Raw genomic sequence first — 16,647 nt, forward strand, 5'->3', positions numbered from 1 at the left:
AACCCAATCGTTTGTGGTTTACGGGTATAATTCGACAGCAAGTCGTGTTGTTTCTGTTCTTCCTTGCCATACTAGCGAACACAAAATTATAAATTATATTGTGAATTGATTTTTATTTCAGTAAGTGGAGCCGAGAATCGAGAGCTTTCAAAATTAGGTAAAATAAGCCTTCACATCTCATATCTCAATGCATCTTCGCATTTGTATCCATATCTTTGTCCCACTTGCTATTTTTAGTCTTCATCATTTTTTCCTGTGATATCTTGTAGATCTCTTACTCCTGGTGTGTTTTCTTTTTACTACGAATATGCAGCCAGCCTTAAGGAAGCTTTTGGCTTCTAGCTTTTATACTCCTTAGGCTACTTGGTCGATGAAAGGCTTTCATCTCTTTCAAACGATTGATTATGATGAGTAAGCCTTTTTCTGCCCTTATTTTTTCTGATAGGAAAGAGTAAGTTCTTACATTTTCACCCCTGCCCCTCTCACTAATTTATGAAAAAATAAAAGTGCTAATAGTGAATTAAATATCTGGGCTATTGTGTGAGCAGCGAACGTGCATAGAATTCTATATATGGTTGAAGTTAATAGATTAATAGATTCTCTTTTATAAGCCAAGGATGCAGTATGACGCGACAGATATCCCGTTTGTACTTTCTCCAATTAATTTGATTCATTTATGCATCATTATCAACTACGTTCCCCCGTTCCAGGTTTCCTTTGAATTCACTTGGGTCTAAAAGGAGAAGAATAAGGAGTTGGTAAAAAAATGTAAGATTGGCTTTCCTCTCTCTCGAAAAAAACAATAGTTACTTTTTGTTTAGTTTTTTTTTAACCTGCAATCAGCGACAAAATTGTTGACACATTGATCTTTTCAACCCCCTTATTACTTCAATTTATCTTTTGTCCTTGTTAGGTTAACCTATTCGCCCCCTCCCCCCCAAAAAAAATGCTGTGTCGTGTGATTCCGTGAACTTTTAGCTACATAAAGGCAACTTTAAATGAGGGAGGGGGGGGGGAGGTCTTGTCAATGTTACTCTGCACATAACTACCACTCTTCAAACAAGATGTGTCAACTAGTTTTGACGCTGATTATAAGTAGATCTATATCTAAATTTAAGAAGTGATTTATGAATCCTAACGTATGTCGACGATTTCCATAAATGCTTCTACGTAAAAGAAGAGTTACTACCGAAAAGTTTTGTTCAGGGATGAACCAGTAAATCTGGTAACCTAGCTCTTCCAAAGTCAATTGACAGAACGAAGAGATACCAAAAATGTAACAACCAAGAGCTGAGATTAGTCACCTGATTGCCGAGAGAGTAAATTTGGGGCTCTAGTTAACAATCAACAGGAACTGGCCTTGCCGCCTGTTTTTCTTCTTTACAAATACAAACTTAGACATTTCGGAAAGGATCTATTAAGATGGCACTATTCTAGCTTAACCCTCGGCGCTTTCAACAGATCATATGACAGGATCATAAATACGAATTCTTCGTATTTATGAGGAAGCCTTAACGGGCAGCTCAATTACTCATTCACTGCCATAACCTTCAAGACTGACCTGTGTTGTGTTTGTTGTTTTGTCATCGTCGGGATTCTTGCAGACTTCAAGCAGAAAAAAAAGGTTTAACCATTTACTATCCAAGATCCAATTAATAATTCCCTCGTATTACTCTCTTAAATTTCATCGAAAATTGGACAAGGTAGTTTGGTGTTCAACATAACACCCTTAAGCTAATAAGCTTGTCTTTTCTCATAACCTGATTGCAAAAAGACATATCGGTATCACAAAGAGAAGTCTCAGGTCAATTTCTTCTGGGGGCTAAAAGGAAGAGTTAAGTAGAAAATAAGAATCGCGGCCCGGAGTCAAATCTAGGGAGGAAATTATTATGTTAAATAAATAATTTTATCTTTACTTACCCAGGATTATTTTTTGCATTCGTCCAGAATTTACTGTTTTTCCGATACAATTTGGTGGACCACCTGCAAAATGCCATAAAAAGAATAAGATCATTATTCACGTGACGTTGTTTGCTCTTATTTACTATTCTCTTGGATAGTCGGGGTTTTCTTTTGTCTGTGTTTCGTTCAAATGATATCTCTAGTTGTTTATTGGTAGTTACCCGATTCACCGTTAAAGAGTTCCAGGTCTTCTGGACCAATTAGAAAGCCAAATAGGGCATGCAGAACCAATGCATATCCAGGTTTACTTTCGACGGTCAATTAGAAATTTTACTAACTGCAACTGCGATACCTAATACCCAGCGCCTTTTGAGACCTCCTCGAAACCTTATTAGAAATCCCGTCTTAGTTTTTATCGTATCAAGCTTATGTCCGAAATTATAATCAATTCCTTGAAATCGCTAAAAACTAACCAGGCTGGGGAGGTCCAGGTCCAGGAGGTGGAGGTGGAGGTGGAGGTGGAGGTGGAGGTGCTGCTGTGAAAAGACATGAATTCAAAATTGAACCTCGTCCGTAACATTGAGGAAACGAGACCATATAAATGGGTCCTAGTGTTTTCAAGTCTTCTTTCAGAGACATGCTACTCAGATGACGCTATTACCTTGTAATAACGTTGCTAGCCTTTATGCCTGGATAGAAAGAACAACGAAGGCAAAACTGTTTTTCATTGAAATGAAACGTAACATAGTAAAGGAAACTCTTTATTCATTACGGTTGAGTTGTCGACGGTTTTTATTGTCCTGGAGGGGGACACTCTACAAACGAGGGGTTACTTAAGTTTATGACTGACCTGGCTTAGGCCCGGGGGGCTTGTTTTCTGGCTTTTTCCCGTCAGCTTTGGTTCCTATATTAACATAGTGAGAGGTGAAGTTAGCACTGTCCCTATGCGAGACTTAAATGGCAGACAATTCCAGTTCTTGTGCCCCTAAATGCGACAAAGGCACATTTAGCACTCTCAAGCGAAATACATTAATTATAAACCTTAAATCTTCAAACTTCTGCGATACGTACAAGGGAAGAATCATAAAAAACGGACCAGAACTTGAAATCTCGTGACCATACTCAGAAATCCCAAATCACGTGACCGACAAAACAAAGAAAATAACTTTCCGTACTAATTCTTGGTAGAAAAAAACACAAAATTTATATTATGAATAAAAGTTATAATAATTGTTTTATTTTAAAAGAAAAGGATCTCATCCCGGTAGCTACGCGCTCGAATTAATTTACATGACATAGTCACATGAACGTACCGCCACAGCCATACATAAGCCGAGCTTGCCGTATGTCACTTTTACTGGGGCTTTTACGCTGACCAATTTCAGCATTAGCTTTTATAGGCTCCATCGTCATGGCATTAGGACGATTATTCCCTTGGTACTTGGAATAGTGCATGATGGATCCGTAGTCATATGACTCTCCTCGATAGTCTACATCATTAGGGTCAGCTTTTTCAAACTGACTTGCTGCTCCTGAATTGTGTGAGAAAATACTGTTAGAAGCATGCAGGCATAAATCACCCGGCTAGATATATAAGCGGCGAACATAGGCACGTGCAACTGAACTTATCACAATAAGCGCGCTACTAATGATTTTATAACAATATGTGCATTCGTGGTATAGTCATTGATTTTGCGGTGTTTGAGCATGTAACCTCTCGGTTTATGTTGAAATATTAAAATAGGCTTTTTTTAACCTGAATTTATCGTTAAAAAAAGGAACCAGGAAAAAGGGCCACGTCTATGTATTGAGTGACACAACTTCTCCCTAGGATGTGCTCCAGTTTAGACTAAATTAATCATGGCTCAAAGAAATGGATGGAACTTTTCACCGTACCTCGATCCAATACTTTTGTACCATAAATGTAACTGTTGGATCAAAATCCACCACAAAAGAAAAAGTAGAAAAAGGAACCTTCGTTTCAAGCTCAACACAATGCGCTGTGTGCCAGGTCATTCGCCCAAGTCTCTTGGAGGTCATATACGTTTCATAGTTTTTTTAATCAAGAGAAAAAAAAGTGAAACTGAGGCGAAAAGTTATCTTGGCGACTTGTAACACAAAATCAATCGGTTTAGCTAATAACAAATATCTTTACCATGCACTGTTTTTATTGTAAGCGCAAATGGTGTGTATTATACCCTACGTGGGTAAAGTTTAGGATCACCAATCCTCAACAAAATGGAATTGTATTTCATAATGATGAACGCATTTCTTCACATATAGTCATAATAGTATAATCAAACTTGTTCATACTGACCGCGCGCCATGTTATGCCAGTTGATTTTGACGTAATCATCCCTGTCAGGTCGATTCTGTTCGTGTAAAAATCCGATGGCGTGTCCTAACTCGTGAGTGATTGATCCTTGTACACAGGGGGGATCCCTTCAACGAGTTGAAATTTATATACACATTTAGGTATTTTTCTTCTCTTTAAACTTATCAAGGCTACTTGGGCCGTTAATTCACAGTATTTAGCTGCTCAGTAAACTTAGAGTTATCAGATTCAAATTGCAGAGCAATCATTGCTCAATTTATTTGCAAAATTTATTTGAAAGTAACAATTAAGTATGATTTTTGAGCATAACAAATGACTCTTTCCCACAAAATAAGTTAAACGTTACAAACTGGTTTTTTTCAATGGAGATACTGTACTTGGAACCAAAAACCCAGAAATATTTGATAAGAGGAGATTAAGATAATAATAAACGAGTGTGGAGCCAGTAGCCACTGCAGTTTGAGAGGCTGCATGTCAGCGAAGTAGTTCGTCCGAGAGTTTACACGAGGACGTGAGTAATTCTGCTACGTGTCTGAAACGCGGATGAAAAATGTGTATTTCAATCAGACCAGACTGGACTAGGGAAAAGTAAACTTATCATGATCTCCATTCAATTAGGCAGGTTAAGAGGGATTTATGTAACTCGCAAACAGTAGTTTCATAGTGGTGATGCAGCTTAAGCGCGCCTTTTATAACTCACTCAGTGTACCGTCCAATAGAGACTTCTTGACGTCTACCAATATGGCCAAGATACGACCAGCAGCTGTTGAAAGTAGAGACAACACCGGGTAATTACTTTAAAGTTTAACAATAAAACGGTACGTACTATTACTTTAAGGAGTAAATACCTATATTTACGGAAATTTTTCACACTGACAAAGTAGCGGTTGTGTCTTGATCTACTTTCGTAATGTTAATTTGACCCTCTACTTACCCCCTTTTGTAGACAAACTCGAGGTATCCTCTCTCTGACTCTCTCTGTTTAAATCGAAGACAAGGAACATGATCCGTCCAGTCTTTCATCGAGTTTCTAATCAGTTGCCTTCCTCTAGCGTCTAATTATATGAATGAGGAACGTTTACAAAGGCAAATATCGGAATGATTCATGTGTGAAAGAATTAAAAGGCAACGCGTAGGACCGAAAGGTTTCGGTTAAGATTTAGCGCCAATGCAACTATGAATAATATATCTTATTAGACATTTTCGTGTGTAGTGCCGCTGAGTATTTCCACGAGTTGTGCCATATTTTGAAGAGCGCGTACAGCGAGTCAAAATACAAACAACGCACAGTCAACTGGTTATACAGATGTTTTTACAATACAAAATAACCAACTGTACAAATAACCGTAGGATATCGCAGGATATTTGTACTCTCTTCAAGCGTTATTTATACTCTACTCAGTGCGGTTGGATAATAAGTGTAAGGATACTGACTGATAAAGCTCTAGACTATAGTCTGATGGAGAAAAGTAACTGATCAGGTACCGATTGCATAACTTATTTTAAACGGGACAATTCCGCCTGGCCAAAGTTGACGTGGATTCTTTATGGCGTCTCTTGTTTGAGCCTCCTGATTCCAGTCTGCTGACCTGTTGAAGATTGGCCGTGACTGCCTAAGAATTTCGGCCTGTTCTTTAGTTAGTGCAATGTCTCCCTCATACAGTTCGGGCACATCGTCTTCGTAATCGGGTACTGAGAGATGAACAACAATAATTCACAAAAGACACCCAAGCTGACTTCCATGAATTTTCCACTGTATTTAAAAATCGAACAGAAACAAACAAACAAACAAAATACTTCTCTACGGCCCGTAAGTGATTAAGAGAAATGCACTGCATTACTGAAAATTGGGAGTATATTAAGAAAAGAAAAAAAGTTTTACTTCATTTAGGTTGGAGAAAAGGACAGATTTTTGGGTTGACGTTTTGAATTGCAAAAAGCAACCGTTATCAGTGCACTGGTTGAGTAACATGGGATGTCGATCTATTATTAGGCTTTGATTTAATTCCACCTTAAATCATTCTCTGTTAGCCCTGAGGAAGATCTATCAATCGAATTAATTTACATGACATAGATCTATTCATTGATTGTGATCGTGAAATGAAATCTTTGTTAAGCTCTTTGTATCCCACCAGCCACTTGTCGTTTCAACGAATAGCACCATCTTTTTTCCATCCTTGAGTAACAGTTTTGTCAACAATACCATAAGTTTGGCTAAAATTATTTGTAGTTCAAAGGGTTACCTTAGGGACTTAACATAACAATTTCATCATAAAATGTGGCCTTCATTTCAATGATTTTCTGTCACCTACTGAGTGGAAACTCCTAATAACTTGTCTGTCTCATTTTGTTTACAAATATAAACATTGTTAGTGTCGTATCTAATTGATTCCTTTGATAATGAAGTCAAAACAAAAGGAACATAAAAGGGAAAATAAAACAAACCTTTCGGCCGAGCGTGTGCAAGAAATATCCCTAAAGATAGCAACAGCCATTGCTTCACAAGTAAAGCCATCTTGCCTTATCCTTAAAGGTATGCAAAATTCATGCCTTTAAATGTAACACCGTCACCTTCTCAGCCGACTTCTACTTGGAAAGGTCAAGATATTTGACTTGGGAAATAAGTCTACATATTTTTTGCTTTAAGTCATATTTCTTTTCATATTTGTTTTATCTAATTGATCATATACATGTGTTTTGTCCGTTACTTGTACAAAATTATTTGAGTGCTGTCTGAGTGGTTTAGACGTTAAGAACTCGTAGTAGAGATAATTGTAGCGCATTTACTGATTTACAGGTATAATTCGACAGCAAGTCATGTTATTTCTGGTCTTCCTTGCTATACTAGCGAACACAAAATTATAAGAACTAATTAATAAGAGAATAGATGTTTATTTCAGTCAGAGGGGCCGAGAATCGAGAGCTTTCAAAATTAGTTCAAATAAGCCTTCACATCTCATATCTCAATACATCTTCGCATTTGTGTCCATATCTTTGTCCCACTTACTATTTTCTTCTTCATCATGTTTTTCTGTAATATCTCGTAGATCTCTTCACACTCTTGGTGTGTTTTCCGTCCTTTTATTTTAAATATGTGGCCAGCCATAAGAAAGCTTTTGGCTTCTAGCTTTTACAGTCCTTAGGCTACTTGGTCGATGAAAGGCCTTCATCTCTTACAAACGCCTGATTATGATGAGTAAGGCTTTTTTTTGCCCTTATCTTTTTTATGATTCTAGCGAACCGAGAACTTCTTTCAGGGTGACCAATGGAAACGTAATAGAGGGCTTAAGAATGCAAACACCGACGGATGTTATCAACTGTATATTGCAAATATAGGCCAAAATAAGAAACTCTTCAAAGCTCATTGTAGCAGACTCCAAGCCGTCAATATAACCTTGTGTTGGCAGAGTAAAACCGCTATTGAATATCACAGTGTTAATAATTCATATGGCCTGGAGGCGAAGAAAACGTTACAAATCGCGGTTAATTTTAGACTTTAATCAATATTTCTGATTGCCTTTTTCTTTTTCAGGTTTCTAGAACATGCTATAATTGTCTTGTTCTTGTTTCCTTTGACGTACTAAAATACCAAAGGTTCCTAATCAAATATTCAAAAGAAGGATTGTGGCTCTGCTCTCTAAGGTAAGATGTTCCGCGTGTTATTTATGTTAACTCCCGACGAATCTGTTGTCTTTTTTGGTGATTCTGTCAGTTGTACGTCTTAGTAAAGAAACTACTGTTGTGCTTATGTGAAAATTTTGGCTTCAGAAATTCTCCAGTCGACAGACTGAACGAAAGTCTTTCGATGAATCACGCTATTCAGTTGCAGCGACAATCATAGCATACATTAGACCATCGCCGTTGCAATTTATAATGCATCATATTATTACTCGTATTATTATGGAAAACTAAAGAGTATTCTAGATAATATTTTCATTTTTACCACTTCATCCTCTGATGTTGAAGGAGCTCTAAATATTTTGATGTTGGACTTATGAATTTTAATTTAACGCACAGTAGTCTGCGGTGTCTCGAACATAAAACAATTACAGGTTGATGTCACGTTCGGCAGACATGTTTTGTTAGTGTATTTTTTCAGCCATCTCGCTTTCTTCAGTTTTAATTATCTGCTGTTTAAATCATTCACCCTCGGAATTTTTTACAGCATCAGAAATTTTATGCGAATGCCACTTAAATATTACATTATCAACCATACCAATGATTGTTCCCCCTCAGAAGAAACCGCACGGGTTCACCAAATTTTCGATTGAGAATTAATTTTCATAACATGTGTGGTAGGGTTTAATCAATTCTTTGATAAAGTTTCTGTTGACCTTCGTCACTCGGCTGCACGTTCGTTTCACCTGATTAAGAAAATAAAACTCATTGTAGTATCTAAGATAGAACTGATAAGTCATTATATTAAACAGATACGAGTGTATAAGCCACGGGCTATAAATCTTTCTTAACAGTCACATAGTGTATCAAACGAAACAGTCAGAGCGCTGGAACGAGCTGGAATGAAATAAAATGTAGCCCACAGCTAATCAGTTGTTGTTTTATACTTTTTGTTTTATCCTCTATAGGCAGCCATAAAGTAGAACAAGTATAGAACTTACTGAGCATCGTAAGTATCTGTTTCTCTTTGGTCCGACTTAAATGAATGTCCACCGGTCGCAACAAGCTGATCTCATCAAGAAAGTGACACGCGTGGCCAAAGGAATCCCTGTGACTTCAATTTTGTCTCTACTTCTCGTGTTGGTTCTGGTTACGCTTCCAAAGATCGAAAGTTCAAGATTTAAATTGGGAATTTGTGGTGTCACGGCCACGAAGCTAATCACAGCTCATGACAAGAGACCTCAATGCGATTGTATCAAACGAAACACCAACGCAAATGCACAATTTATTATCCTTGTCTGCAATTTTATGTGTCTTACAATAATCGATCGCAATATGACGCTTTAGTCGTTAGGGACCGTCGGCAAATAACAAAAGAGTGTTCTTATATACTCAGAGACTCCGAATGCAAAACGACTCAGTGCGGACGTTTACAAACATGTCAACGTTTTTCGTGAACAGTGGGACTCAAAAAGTTCGTCTTACAAATGTTATCATAACCCAAGGATTCCCTCTCGGGTGATTTTGATAAACAATGCATTGAGTACTGTCTTAGCTGCAACCTTGACTCTAATTTCTTCTGTTGGAGTAATCATTGGTCTGCTTTTATTTTATTTGAAAAAACAGATTAGCTTGATAATGTTCAAACGTGTCAGGAGATTAAGAGGAAATGGAAAATTAGTTTCTCTTGCTCAAGGTTCAGCGATTGATGACGAAATCGAATATTAAAGAGAATAATGAAAGATAAAGTACAATTGTGTTTTACGAGCCCGCAGGCCTGGTTAATGAAGGCAACCAGCAACACTCCTTGTATTGTTCTCATCTCAGTCGAAGTCGATTGAATATGATGAACAAAGTTTAGCTTGAACTCATTTTTATGGTACTAATAGAATGGAACTAAGTTCTGAAAACTCGACTGTCGCATTGATATCCAACCAAAACCGTAATATGGAGACTTGAAATGCCAATATCGGCAGACTGTATCACCAAAGTATTGCAAATTGTTGTTCGAAATTAGAAACTTAAAAACTTATTGTAGTAGACCTCAAGCTTGAAAGGGTTGAAAGGGAGTTGATATGAAAATTGTATGGGTGTCTAAGACGAACTGAATGACTGACTTCTTAATTCGGAGTCTTACATGGGCCTTTTGCAGTTACTCTCTTATCATAACAAAGATGATAACGAGTTCCCCCTAACTTGTTCACTCTTACTCAATAAAAACTCTTGAAATCATGGTTTAACTTGAGCACAACTGTCACAAAATGTTTATTCTTCTGGCTTTTGTCTAGATCGTAACCTTTTCCTGCATACAACACGTTATATACAAACCGGCTGTTTTTACTACATAATCCCATGCGAGAAAGTGAACTTTGAAAAAGGCTTTTCCACGGGATTTGTTTTACCCTAAAAGACAGGCGCTATCAGTTTTTTCATGCACTTAAAGTTGCACTTTTTCATTTTTAATGAGAAGAGACAATGAACAAACTTCGTATGACTTTCGATTTTAATGTCAGTTTCCATCTTCAGAGAAAATCTTGATAGAAAAGCATTACCTTGAACTCTCTTCGGCTGGAATCTCTTCGAAATTTTCGCTTCCAATCATAACACTTTTCTCGGTTAAGTTTTCACTACCATACCCACATTACATATCAATAAAAGGCAATAGACCTGGAAAATCTGAAGAAAGGCGCCATTTATTACTCTATTGTTATCAGGCTGTAAAAATCCCGGTTAAAATAAGCCACGTTTGGCTCCTGATCCCTTCACCTCTCAATCCAGAAGCCTTTGTGCGCTTGAAGGCCGCCATCTTGAAAAAAAATACCCACAGGATAACGACCCATTTTAGGGGTGGTCTAGCCCCATTTATAATCAGGAGGGGGATATGAACTTGGACGTGGATGTGGATGTGGACGTGGATGTGGAGGTGGAGGTGCCGCTGTGAAAAGATATGAATTCAAAATTGAACCTCGTCCGTAACATTGAGGAAACGAGACCATATAAATGGGTCCTAGTGTTTTCAAGTCTTCTTTCAGAGACATGCTACTCAGATGAAGCTATTATCTTTCAATAGTGTTGCTAGCCTTTATACCTGGATAGAAAGAACAACGACTGCACAACTGTTTTTCATTGAAATGAAACGTAACATAGTGAAGGAAACTCTTTATTCACCACGGTTGAGTTGTTGACGGTTTTTATTGTCCTGGAGGGGGACGCTCTACAAACGAGGTGGGTTACTTAAGGTTATAACTGACCTGGCTCAGGCCCGGGTGGCTTGCTTTCTGGCTTTTTACCGTCAGCTTTGGTTTCTATATAAACATAATGAGGTGAAGTTAGCGCTGTCCCTATGCGAGACCTAAATGGCAGACAATTCCAGTTCTTGTGCCCTTAAATGCGGCAAAGGCACATATAGCACTCTTAAGCGAAATACATGATTATAAACCTTAAATCTTCATACCTCCGCGATACAGCGACAGAAAGTATGTAGAAATAATAAACTTACGAGGGAAGAATCATTGACCAGAACTTGAAGTTTCGTGACCATACTTAGAAATCCGAAATCACGTGACCGACAAAACAAAGAAAAAAACCCTTTATACCAATTCTTGGTAGAAAAATAACACAATCGAAGACAGGGAACATGATCCATCCAAATTTCATCGAGATTCTAATCAGTTGCCTTCCTTTAACGTCTAATTATATGAATGAGAAACGTTTACAAAGGCAAATATCAGAATAGTTCATGTGTTGAAAGAATTAAAAGGCAACGCGTAGGACCGAAAAGTTTCGGTTAAGATTTAGCGCTAATGCAACATTGGATAAATATATCTTATAAGACTTTTTCGTGTGTAGTATGGCTGAGTATTTTTACGAGTTATGCCATATTTTGAAGAGCGCGTACAGCGAGTCAAAATGCAAACAACGCACAGTCAACTGGTTAAACAGGTGTTTTTACAATACGAAATAACCAACTGTACAAATAACCGTTGAATATCGCAGGATTCTTTTTTTACTCTATTCAAGCGTTATTTGAACTCTACTTAGTGCAGTTGGATAATAAATGTAAGGATACTGATAAAGCTCCAGACTAGAGTCTCATGGAGATAAGTAACTGATCAGTTACCGATTGCATAACTTATTTGAACAGGGACAATTCCGCCTGGCCAAAGTCAGGACCTGGATTTGCGATGGCGCCTCTCGTTTGAGCCTCTTGATTCCAGTCCACTGCCTTGTTGACGGTTGGCCGTGACGGCTTAAGAATTTCGGCCTGTTCTTTAGTTAGTGCAATGTCTCCCTCGTACAGTTCGGGCACATCGTCTTCGTGATCGGGTACTGAGAGATGAACAACAACACTTCGTAAAAGACACCCAAACTGACTTCCATGAATTTTCCGCTGTATTCAAAAATCGAACAGAAACAAACAAACAAACAAACAAAATACTCCTCTACGGCCTGTAAGTGATAAAGAGAAATGCACTGCATTACTGAAAATTGGGAGTATATTAAGAAAAGAAAGAAAGTTTCACTTCATTTAGGTTGGAGAAAAGGATACATTTTTGGGTGACTTCTCATTTATATGGTCATTTGACGTTTTGAATTGTAATAAGCAACCGTTATCGGTGCATTGGTCGAGTAACATGGGATGTCGATCTATTGTTAGGCTTCGATTTAATTCCACCTTAAATCATTCTCTTTTATCCCCGAGGAAGATCTATTTATGAAATCATTGAGCAGTGATTGTGAAATGAAATCTATGTTAAGCTCTTTTTACCTCACCAGTCACCTGTCGTCACAACAAATAGCACCATCTTTTTTCCATCCTTGAGTAACAGTTTTGCCAACAATACCATAAGTTTGGCTAAAATTATTTGTAGTTCAAAGGGTTACCTTAGGGACTTAACATAACAATTTCATCATAAAATGTGGCCTTCATTTCAATGATTTTCTGTCACCTACTGAGTGGAAACTTTCGCCTACCGAGCACTCCCAATAACTTGTCTGTCTCATTTTGTTTACAAATATATACATTGTTAGTGTCATATCTAATTGATTCCTTTGATAATACAGTCAAAACAAAAGGATCAAAAGGGAAAACAAAACAAACCTTTCGGCCGAGCGTGTGCAAGAAATATCCCTAAAGATAGCAACAGCCATTGCTTCACAAGTAAAGCCATCTTGCCTTATATTTAAAGTTATGCAAAATTCATGCCTTTAAATGTAACACCGTCACCTTCTCAGCCGACTTCTACATGGAAAGGTCAAGATATTTGACTTGGGAAATAAGTCTACAAATTTTTTGCTTTAAGTCATATTTCTTTTCATATTTGTTTTATCTAATTGACCATATACATGTGTTTTGTCAGTTACAAAATTATGTGAGTGCTGTCTGAGTGGTTTAGACGTTAAGAACTCGTATTAGAGATGATTGTAGCTCATATACACTCGATTCTGACCACCTGGTCTTAACCTTGAACTGTTCGAACCCAATCGTTTGTGGTTTACAGGTATAATTCAACAGCAAGTCGTGTTATTTCTGGTCTTCCTTGCTATACTAGCGAACACAAAATTATAAGAACTAATTAATAAGAGAATAGATGTTTATTTCAGTCAGAGGGGCCGAGAATCGAAAAAATTAGTTCAAATAAGCCTTCACATCTCATATCTCAATGCATCTTCGTATTTGTGTCCATATCTTTGTCCCACTTACTATTTTAAGTCTTCTTCATCATTTTTTCCTGTAATATTTCGTACTGATCTCTTCACACTCCTGGTGTGTTTTCCGTCCTTTTATTTCGAATATGTGACCGGCCATAAGAAAGCTTTTGGCTTCTAGCTTTCGCTACTTGGTCGATGAAAGGCCTTCATCTCTTACAAACGATTGATTATGATGAGTAAGGTTTTTTTTTCGCCCTTATTTTTTTTTATGACTCTAGCGAACCGAGAACATCTTTCAGGGTAACCAACGGAAACGTAATAAAGGGCTTAAGAATGTAAACACCGACGGATGCTATCAACTTTATATTGCAAATTACAGGCCGAAATAAGAAACTCTTCAAAGCTTATTGTAGCAGACTCCAAGCCGTCAATATAACCTTGTGTTGGCAGAGTAAAACCGCTATTGAATATCACAGTGTTAATAATTCATATGGCCTGGAGGCGAAGAAAACGTTACAAATCGAGGTCAATTTTAGACTTTAGTCAATATTTCTGATTGCCTTTTTCTTTTTCAGGTTTCTAGAACATGCTATAATTGTCTTGTTCTTGTTTCCTTTGACGTATTAAAATACCAGAGGTTCCTAATCAAATATTCAAAAGAAAGATTGTGGCTCTGCTCTCTAAGGTAAGATGTTCCGCGTGTTATTTATGTTAACTCCCGACGAATCTGTTGTCGTTTTTGGTAATTATGTCAGTTGTAAGTCTTAGTAAAGCAACTACTGTTGTGTTTATATGAAAATTTTGGCTTTGGGAATTCTTCAGTCGACAGACTGAATGAAAGTCTTTCGACGAATCACGCTAGTCGATTGCAGCGACAATCATAGCAAACATTAATCATCGCCGTTGCAATTTATAATGCATCATATTATTACTCGTATTAATAAAGGAAAACTAAAGAGTATTCTAGATAATGTTTTCATTTTTACCACTTCATCCTCTGATGTTGAAGGAGCTCTAAATGTTTTGATGTTGGACTTATGAATTTTAATTTAACGCACAGTAGTCTACGGTGTCTCGAACATAAAACAATTACAGGTTGACACGTTCGGCAGACATGTTTTGTTAGTGTATTTTTTCAGCCATCTCGCTTTCTTCAGTTTTAATTAAATCGAATCTGCTGTTAAAATCATTCACTCTCGAAATGTTTTACAACATCAGAAATTTTACGCGAATGACACTTAAATATTACATTATCAACCATACCAATGATTGTTCCCCCTTAGAAGAAACCGCACGGGTTCACCAAATTTTCGATTGAGAATAAATTTTCATAACATGTGTGGTAGGGTTTAATCAATTCTTTGATAAAGTGTCCGTTGACCTTCGTCATTCGGCTGCACGTTCGTTTCACTTGATTAAGAAGATAAAACTGGTATCTAAGATAGAACTGATAAGTCATTATATTAAACGGATACGAGTGTATAAGCCACGGGCTATAAATCTTTCTTAACAGTCACGGTGCTGGAACGAGCTGAAATGAAATAAAATGTAGCCCACAGCTAATCAGTTGTTTTTTTATACTTTTTGTTTTATCCTCTATAGGCAGCCATATAATAGAACAAGTATAGAATTTACTGAGCATCGTAAGTATCTGTTTCTCTTTGGTCCGACTTAAATGAATGTCCACCGGTCGCAACAAGCTGATCTCATCAAGAAAGTGACACGCGTGGCCAAAGGAATCCTTGTGACTTCAATTTTGTCTCTACTTCTCGTGTTGGTTCTGGTTACGCTTCCAAAGATCGAAAGTTCAAGATTTAAATTGGGAATTTGTAGTGTCACGGCCACAAAACTAATCACAGCTCAAGACAAGAGACTTCGATGCGACTGTATCAAACGAAACACCAACGCAAAATGCACAATTTATTATCCTTGTCTGCAAATTTATGTGTCTTACAATAATCGATCGGAACATGACGCTTTAGTCGTTAGGGACCGTCGGCAAATAACCAAAGAGTGTTCTTATATACTCAGAGACTCCGAATGCGGAACGACTGCGGACGTTTACAAACATGTCAACGTTTTCCTTGAACAGTGGGGCTCGAAAAGTTCGTCTTACAAATGTTATCAAAACCCAAGGATTCCCGCTCGGGTGATTTTGATAAACAATGCATTGAGTACTGCCTTAGCTGCAACCTTGACTCTAATTTCTTCTGTTGGAGTAATCATTGGTCTGCTTTTGTTTTGTTTGAAAAAACAAATTAGCTTGATTATGTTCAAACGTGTCAGGAGATTAAGAGGAAATGAACAATTAGTTTCTCTTGCTCAAGGTTCAGCGATTGATGACGAAATCGAATATTAAAGAGAATAATGAAAGATAAAGTACAATTGTGTTTTACGAGCCTGCAGGCCTGGTTAATGAAGGCAACCAGCAACACTCCTTGTATTATTCTCATCTCAGCCAAAGTCGATTGAATATGATGAACAAAGTTTAGCTTGATCTCATTTTTATGGTACTAATAGAATGGAACTAAGTTCTGAAAAAAAATTAGCCACCGTAAAGAGTAAAAAAGCTGACGTTTCGAGCGTTAGCCCTTCGTCAGAGCGATTGATCGCTCTGAAGAAGGGCTAACGCTCGAAACGTCAGCTTTTTTACTCTTTACGGTGGCTAATTTACGTTTTCAACCCAGTTGTTAACACTAAATTACCTGCTATACTCTCCCACCGACGCAGCACCACAGTTTCTTTAGAAACTTACCCCTTTATTCATAAGTTCTGAAAACTCGACTGTCGCATTGGTCTCCAACCAAAAGCGTAGTATAGAAACTTAAAATGCAAATATCGGCAGACTGTATCACCAAAGTATTGCAAATTGTTGTTCGAAATTAGAAACTTAAAAACTTATTGTAGTAGACCTCAAGCTTGAAAGGGTTGAAAGGGAATTGATGTGGAAATTGTATGGGTGTCTAAGACGAATTGAATGACCGACTACTTAATTCGGAGTCTTACATGGGCCTTTTGCAGTTTCTCTCTTATCATAACAAAGATGGTAACGAGTTCCCCCTAACTTGCTTGCTCTTACTTAATAAAAACTCTTGAAATCATGGTTTAACTTGAGTACAACTGTCACAAAATATTTATTC

General features: G+C 37.5%; 2 protein-coding genes and 1 pseudogene across 7 annotated transcripts; 2 read left to right on the forward strand and 1 right to left on the reverse strand.

The window, feature by feature from the left end:
- Nucleotides 1–97: 97 nt before the first annotated feature.
- Nucleotides 98–13,110, reverse strand: LOC113682878 (nematocyst expressed protein 6). 5 transcript variants are annotated; one of them, XM_089196119.1, is made up of 13 exons: nt 12,957–13,110; nt 12,029–12,184; nt 11,107–11,160; nt 5,723–5,929; nt 5,172–5,292; nt 4,938–5,000; nt 4,220–4,344; nt 3,216–3,434; nt 2,753–2,806; nt 2,376–2,435; nt 1,921–1,983; nt 1,562–1,605; nt 98–733 (listed from the first exon to the last, which is right to left on the reverse strand). In XM_089196119.1, exons 1-13 carry the CDS (start codon nt 13,024–13,026, stop codon nt 692–694), a joined length of 1,278 nt encoding a protein of 425 aa, XP_089052245.1. In that variant the 5' UTR covers nt 13,027–13,110; the 3' UTR covers nt 98–691. The 5 variants fall into 5 exon arrangements, with proteins under 5 accessions (XP_089052245.1, XP_089052244.1, XP_089052248.1 ...); XM_089196118.1 differs by having other exon boundaries at nt 2,376–2,438; XM_089196122.1 differs by lacking the exons at nt 11,107–11,160; nt 12,029–12,184; nt 12,957–13,110 and adding an exon at nt 8,857–8,983 and having other exon boundaries at nt 2,376–2,438.
- Nucleotides 8,897–9,603, forward strand: LOC149050176 (uncharacterized; annotated as a pseudogene).
- On the forward strand, nt 10,737–15,902 carry LOC113682856 (uncharacterized). 2 transcript variants are annotated; one of them, XR_016183589.1, is made up of 3 exons: nt 10,737–11,080; nt 14,083–14,192; nt 15,110–15,902. XR_016183589.1 is itself a non-coding variant. In XM_027200033.2 (2 exons), exon 2 carries the CDS (start codon nt 15,183–15,185, stop codon nt 15,864–15,866), a length of 684 nt encoding a protein of 227 aa, XP_027055834.2. In that variant the 5' UTR covers nt 14,053–14,192; nt 15,110–15,182; the 3' UTR covers nt 15,867–15,902. The 2 variants fall into 2 exon arrangements, 1 of the variants encoding a protein (XP_027055834.2); XM_027200033.2 differs by lacking the exon at nt 10,737–11,080 and having other exon boundaries at nt 14,053–14,192.
- The last annotated feature ends 745 nt before the right edge of the window (nt 15,903–16,647 follow it).

Source organism: Pocillopora damicornis, chromosome 2, assembly GCF_964200805.1.
Source record: "Pocillopora damicornis chromosome 2, jaPocDami1.2, whole genome shotgun sequence".
NCBI classification, from domain to species: domain Eukaryota; kingdom Metazoa; phylum Cnidaria; class Anthozoa; order Scleractinia; family Pocilloporidae; genus Pocillopora; species Pocillopora damicornis.

Excerpts from the sequence above, each read along its gene's own strand:
- LOC113682878 (XM_089196118.1), bottom strand. The coding sequence starts at position 13,026 with ATGGCTTTACTTGTGAAGCAATGGCTGTTGCTATCTTTAGGGATATTT. Across the intron at positions 5,293-5,722 it reads TAAAATAAGTTATGCAATCG|ACGCTAGAGGAAGGCAACTG; the intron begins GTACCTGATCAG and ends TCATATAATTAG. Across the intron at positions 3,435-4,219 it reads CTGGCATAACATGGCGCGCG|GAGCAGCAAGTCAGTTTGAA; the intron begins GTCAGTATGAAC and ends CACACAATTCAG.
- LOC113682856 (XM_027200033.2), top strand. The coding sequence starts at position 15,183 with ATGAATGTCCACCGGTCGCAACAAGCTGATCTCATCAAGAAAGTGACA.